This window comes from Procambarus clarkii, chromosome 53 (genome assembly GCF_040958095.1).
Source record: "Procambarus clarkii isolate CNS0578487 chromosome 53, FALCON_Pclarkii_2.0, whole genome shotgun sequence".
In the NCBI taxonomy this organism is placed as follows: Eukaryota; Metazoa; Arthropoda; class Malacostraca; order Decapoda; family Cambaridae; genus Procambarus; species Procambarus clarkii.
The window spans coordinates 10,844,338-10,850,541 of NC_091202.1; the positions used below are offsets into that span (position 1 = coordinate 10,844,338).

Below are 6,204 nucleotides of genomic sequence, written 5' to 3' on the forward strand. Positions count from 1 at the left end.
TTGTGTGGTGCCCATATCTTAAGAAGCACATCAACAAACTGGAAAAGGTGCAAAGACATGCTACTAAGTGGCTCCCAGAACTGAAGGGCAAGAGCTACGAGGAGAGGGTATGTGGGCCTGCGGGCCGCTCCAAGCAACAGCCTGGTGGACCAAACTCTCACAAGTCAAGCCTGGCCTCGGGCCGGGCTTGGGGAGTAGAAGAACTCCCAGAACCCCATCAACCAGGTATCAACCAGAGGTTAGAGGCATTAAATATGCCAAAACTAGAAGACAGAAGAAAAAGAGGTGATATGATCACTACATACAAAATAGTAACAGGAATTGATAAAATCGATAGGGAAGATTTCCTGAGACCTGGAACGTTAAGAACAAGAGCTCATAGATATAAACTAGCTAAACACAGATGCTGAAGAAACATAAGAAAATTCACTTTCACAGAGTGGTAGACAGTTGGAACAAGTTAGGTGAGAAGGTGGTGGAGGCCAAAACCGTCAGTAGTTTCAAAACGTTATATGAAAAAAGAGGGCTGGGAAGACGGGACACCACGAGTGTAGCTCTCATCCTGTAACTACACTTAGGTAATTTTTTGTTTTTTTTTGAGATATATACAAGAGTTGTTACATTCTTGTACAGCCACTAGTACATGTAGCGTTTCGGGCAGGTCCCTGGAATACGATCCCCTGCCGCGAAGAATCGTTTTTTCATCCAAGTACACATTTTACTGTTGCATTAAACAGAGGCTACAGTTAAGGAATTGCGCCCAGTAAATCCTCCCCGGCCAGGATACGAACCCATGACATAGCGCTCGCGGAATGCCAGGCTAGTGTTTTACCACTACATCACGGAGACCACAATTACACACACAGTGTACACATGCACATGTGTACACATACATGTGAAAAGAAAATTACAAGCCGCCGACCAGTGGGCAGAGAGCACCACACCGGCCAGGCGAAGAAGGCACAAAACTGCATCAAAAAGGCCCACCTCGACAACAAAACCCCAAAGTTCCAGCACGACCACAACACGTGCCAAGACCCAAAAAGATCAGTCTGCAAGCCAGGAAGACCCTGGAACCCCAGAAGGCAGAACCGGGTCACACACGAGGAAACAAAGCCCCCTGAACCCACAAAGGGGACCCAAGAGGAAGAAACCTCCGGAACGAAACCAAAGAACCCAAAGGAACCCGGAATTGAAGCAGGGAGAGCCCAAACCACCACATTCACTGACGGAGAAACGCCACAGAAAGGCAAAGCACAGCCCCAGACAGAACCCCCAGGAAAACGGTCAAAACAGACCGAAAACCGAGGGACAAGGTGTGGGAGCAAGTATAACAGACATGGACACTGAGCCGAAACCCAAAACAGATAAAACTGAAAACCCAGTGTAAAATCTACACTCAGAAGTTCCCAGAGGAACAGGAAACGGACAGAAAACACCAGAAAAGCGAAGAACGACAACAGGAAAATAAAGCCCCTGAAAAAAGTGAAAACTCAGCCCAGACGCTCGCTCACACACCCAGGCACATGTAAACAAACCGCAACGCCACCCTGGTGGCCACGCCGGGAAACCAGCAGAAGAAAATGGCCACCAGAACAGAAAGCTGTGACTTACGCAAAAGATACGAAAACACGCCAGCAAAAGGGGGAAGCAAGCAGACTGGATGGGCGAAAAACTCAGCCCAGAAGCATAAAACCCAGGCAGGGCCAAACTGCCCCAGAACTGCTAGCAGACATTCCCCACAGCCCCGGAACCCGCAACAGAGGCCCCGGGGCAGAGCCGTCCTGCAAGCCCTCCGCCCTTAAAGAAAAGGAAGAGTCCATGGGAAAGGCAACAAGAAAGGGCCTGCTGGTAAGACCCAGAAGCCTTAGTAGGAGGAACAGGCTCGAAAACCTCTGTCCCCAACCCGAACGGGGAAGCCCGCGAAAACTGCGCGAGTCTTGGCCCTAACTAAACCCTGCCCCGACCCCAAAACCTTCAGACGGTCCGGAGCCAGGAACAGGGAGGGAAAGGGGCGAACAGCACCTAACTAAAACGGGGCGGCCTCGGGGCATCCGAGTGGGAAACCAACCTAGCGTGTTGCAGCAACCTAACCTAGCTTGCAACACGGATGCCGCCTGTACTCTGAACAGTAATAACATCAGGAGAGTACTGGAGAACAAGCAGAGAATCTCTCTCGCAAGACTCCGGGTCAAGGTGTCAGTGACGCAACAGGCAACATGGAGGTGGTTAAGTGGTGACTGTCACCCAGAGACAAGGGGCCAGATTCACAAAAGCACTTACGCAAGCACTTACGAACGTGTACATCTTTCCTCAATCTTTGACGGCTTTGGTTACATATATTAAACAGTTTACAAGCATGAAAACTTCCCATTCAACTATTGTTATTATTATAAACAGCCTCCTGGTGCTTTGGAGCTCATTAACTGTTGAATAATTGGAAACAATGCCGCCAAAGATTGAGAAAAGATGGACAGGTTCGTAAGTGCTTTTGTGAATCTGGCCCAAGGGCACAGCAACCAACGATCCCGTACAAGACGGGTTGGGACCCGGAAGACACGTTCAATGGTCCACCGAGCCCAGACAGGGGTTTCCAGGGCCCGTAGGGGGTAACAACTACGGGAAGCCCAGGCAAGGTGTTGCTAACCGGTTAAACACCCAAAAATAACAAGGGGTAGAGGACAACACTGAAAACCCCTGCGACGTGTACAATTACGGGGGCCTAGCAGAGGGCAACCAAAAACTACCAGTGGAACTATAGCCACACTAGGCAGACCCCCACCAGTCAAATGAAAATAAAAACAAAAGAAAACCCCCGCAAAAGTACACCGTCTCCAGAGGCAACAGGAACCGGTGGCAGGTCGCACAACACCTTGACGCCCTAACCAGTACAATACCAGTCCCTACCCAGGGCCAAACAAGGGCCCCAAGCCCCAGCTGGCCCCAAGGGCGACGCAAATGCAGAGCAGCAAGAACCTCTACGGGAATGGTTCCTGAACGCCCCAGGGAAGATAACCCTGTCATGCAGGGGCAGTACTCACAGGGCGCTTAGGGAAGGAAGCCCCTAAGCGCATGCAGCCCCGGCACTGACGAGGTACTCCTGGCCACTGCACAACACACACAGCAGTGAACGCCACACAAGGCAAACACCGCCTAGGAAACCGAGGCCAGAGAAGCTTCTATCCCGGTTGACATTAGCTAACGAACTGATGCTAGGCAGCCGGCGCGGTACGTCCGGAGCTCCCCCTCTCAGGGTGGGGAGGGCTGCGCGGACGATCAGCACGGCAGTAAAGTGTGATATTTGCTTGTTTGCTTTTTTCTTGGGATTGTAGGGAGTTTCTACCTCTCTGTTCGTTTTTTTGTTTTAGTTTTTTACCATGTGGGGTTTGTTTTGTTATGCCTACCTTTCTGGGTGCAAACCCTGATCGATGGCAGATAAGGAAAGCCCCAACCACAAGGGGGTTTTCCAGGGCCATTGCTCCCTGAAACCTTCTCTGAAGGGGTCAAGTTCTGGTGCTGGTTCCTGGAAGGTCTGAACTCCTTAGCTAATGTCCCGGTCTAATATAACATACATTAGCCCGATAAGCTCCTAGGGAGCCGTAGGGGCTCCCCACAGAAAGGACGCGAAACACCAACACTTGTGTACACCGTCCATAAATAAAAACTCCCACAGCACATGCGCAGGACGCATGAGGTCCGAACCGCACAACCCGCTTGGCATAGAGGGCGCCGACTAGGAGCATTTAAGGAATATTAGCAGTGCCGAGACAGAGCACGGAGAGAAGATATAATTTCAAAAGAACGAAACAGTACCAAAAACCAAGAAGCAACCCGGAAGAGGACCAACGAGTCTTAGAAAGGACTGGGGAGAAGCATCACCGGAAGATGACAGACGTTCCAATAATACGGAGAGTATCGAAGACCTTCCCTGAACCTTCAAGATCCTACAGAAGCAAGCACAAAATCATGAAGGCTCATAACGGCACAGCCGCACCCGAGGCTAATGGTCTTGCAGGACCCCGATACGAGGGGAACATGACCTTGACATGAAGGAGCACTCATGTCTCAGAGAAGAAGGATGAGAAACGGAGAAGAGTACACACCAGCAGGATGGATCGAAAAGGACAAGGAACCGAACCCGGGGAGGAGCCCCACTACATACAACTCATACACAGGGGGGGGAGGAAAAAAAAAACCACTCCCCACAATCGCAAGCCCCACTAGAGGGTAGTAAACCTCGGCAGGGACCAACGGGGCCCAAGGCCCCCAAGTCAGCCCCTCCCCAGCCCGGAAACCTCTACGGCAGGACCCGGGGTCGAGCTGTAACCCCAAAGCCCCAGACTCACAACAAAAAGTCGGGGCAGCCGGATAAACACTAAGGAAGGGGGCCCACTGGCAGACCCCATGCTGGAGGAATAGGCTCGAATGTCTTTGTCGCTACCTCGGAAGTGGAAATCCACGAGACCTGCCCAAGCCAAGACCATCCAAACCCCGCCCCGACCCCGAACCCCACAGACGGTGGGGATCCGGATGCAGGGAAGAAGGGGAGAGGGGGAACCAGATTAAACCACAACAAGGGGAAAGACAAGATGGCGCGGACTAAAACAAAACTGAAGCGACCAACACCCCCACGCTCTGGTCACAACAACCAAAATGGGGCGGCCTCAGGGCTTCCGGGGAGCAAACAACCTAGTGTATTGCAACCACGTGAACCCAATGTGCAACGCTCGTGCTGCCTGCACCCGCCTAGTCAGCATAGGACTGGGTAACTGAGACACAAATAAGCAAGAAAACTCCTAGGACTCTGGGTCGAAGGTGCCACCGACCCAACAGGCAGCAGATGAAGGTAAAAACAGTAAGTCACCCTCAGACAAGAGGAGCAACCCTCGAACTCGCACAAAGTGAGGGAGAAGGGGGGACTCAGGGGGGTCACATCCATCGGACCCAACGTGCCCCGGTGGGGATTCCCAGTTTCCTGAGATGGAACTTACACCCAGGCAGTGTACTGCTAACCGGTGCCCAAGTCTACCAAACAACTTTCTAAGAACTGAACCCCCGGGACATGTACACTCATGGAAACCAAGCAGGGAAAACCACCGGAATAAAGAAGAGTACTCAGGATACAGGGGGGGCAATAACCAAGGCAGACCCTCCCCCACCAGGCAGGAAAACAAAAAGAAAAGGAAAACCCCCGCAAGAGGACAGGGTACCCAGGCGGAACAGAGCCGGCCGCTTTGATTGGTGAAAACAAGCTGTGCAGTACCCTGCGCCCCTTACCAGTGCAAACTGTCTCCTACCCTAAGGCGAACAAGGGAGACAGAACACCCAAGCACACAAAGGGCGCCGAAAACCGAGCAGTAAACGGCCAAGCAGAGGCAGAACCCAAGGAAACTGTGGAAGGTGGCCCCACATCCCAAGGGCAGTACTTACTGGGCACCTAGCGAAGGTAACCCTAGGCGCATGCAGCACGTGTACTGAAGAATCACTCCTGGCGCACAAACCCCCTATAAGACAGCCACCACGGCACAAGACACAAAGCTGAGACCAAGACGGAAACCAGAGCACACAACTTCTGCCTAGAGCATCAGCCTCAGAACTGGGGTCTGGGGCTCCCCCTTCCCCCTCCCGGGGAGAGGGGAGCTGTGCAGATGGCGGTGCGATGACAGTGACGTCATGCTCGTTAGCTCTGTTTTATTTTGGGAGTTCTGTCCACTAGTTCAGCTCTCGGTCGCAATTTCTTAACCAGAAGAGGGGGTTTGTTTTGGGATGCTTACCTTTCTGGGTGCCTGACCTGGTCGATGGCAGACACAGAATGCTTCCAACCACATGGGGGGTTTCTATAGGCTATTGTTCCTCGTGCCTCTCTGAGGAGGCCAGATTCTGGCTCGTGGTTCCTGGTAGGCCTCAAGAATTCCATGCACATGACTGATGCCAAAGTCTGACATTAGCAATATCAGCCTGGATAGCTCCGGGAAGCCGATGGGGCTCCCCAAAAAAAATATTATAAAGTTTTATTTTGGAAACAGTGGTAGATGGCTTGAACAAGTTAAGTGAGACGGTAGTGAAGTCCAAAACCATCAGAAGTTTCAAAGCAAGAGTGCTGGGAGGACAAGACTCCACGAGTATAGCTCTCATCCTGCAACTACACTTAGGTAATTATATATATTTATAAAATCAACAAATTTTCATACAAGCCGATTTTGA

At 51.6% G+C, this 6,204-nt stretch overlaps 1 protein-coding gene across 1 annotated transcript in view; it reads right to left on the bottom strand.

Annotated features, from left to right (window-relative positions):
* The window catches only part of LOC123767096 (kinesin-like protein KIF14), a 474,367-nt gene that overhangs the window by 192,806 nt on the left and 275,357 nt on the right, over positions 1-6,204 (bottom strand). The window contains 1 exon segment of the mRNA XM_045756600.2: positions 6,192-6,204. This exon segment is cut by the window's right edge and continues 102 nt beyond it. Within this exon segment, the coding sequence (XP_045612556.2) occupies positions 6,192-6,204 (13 nt within the window).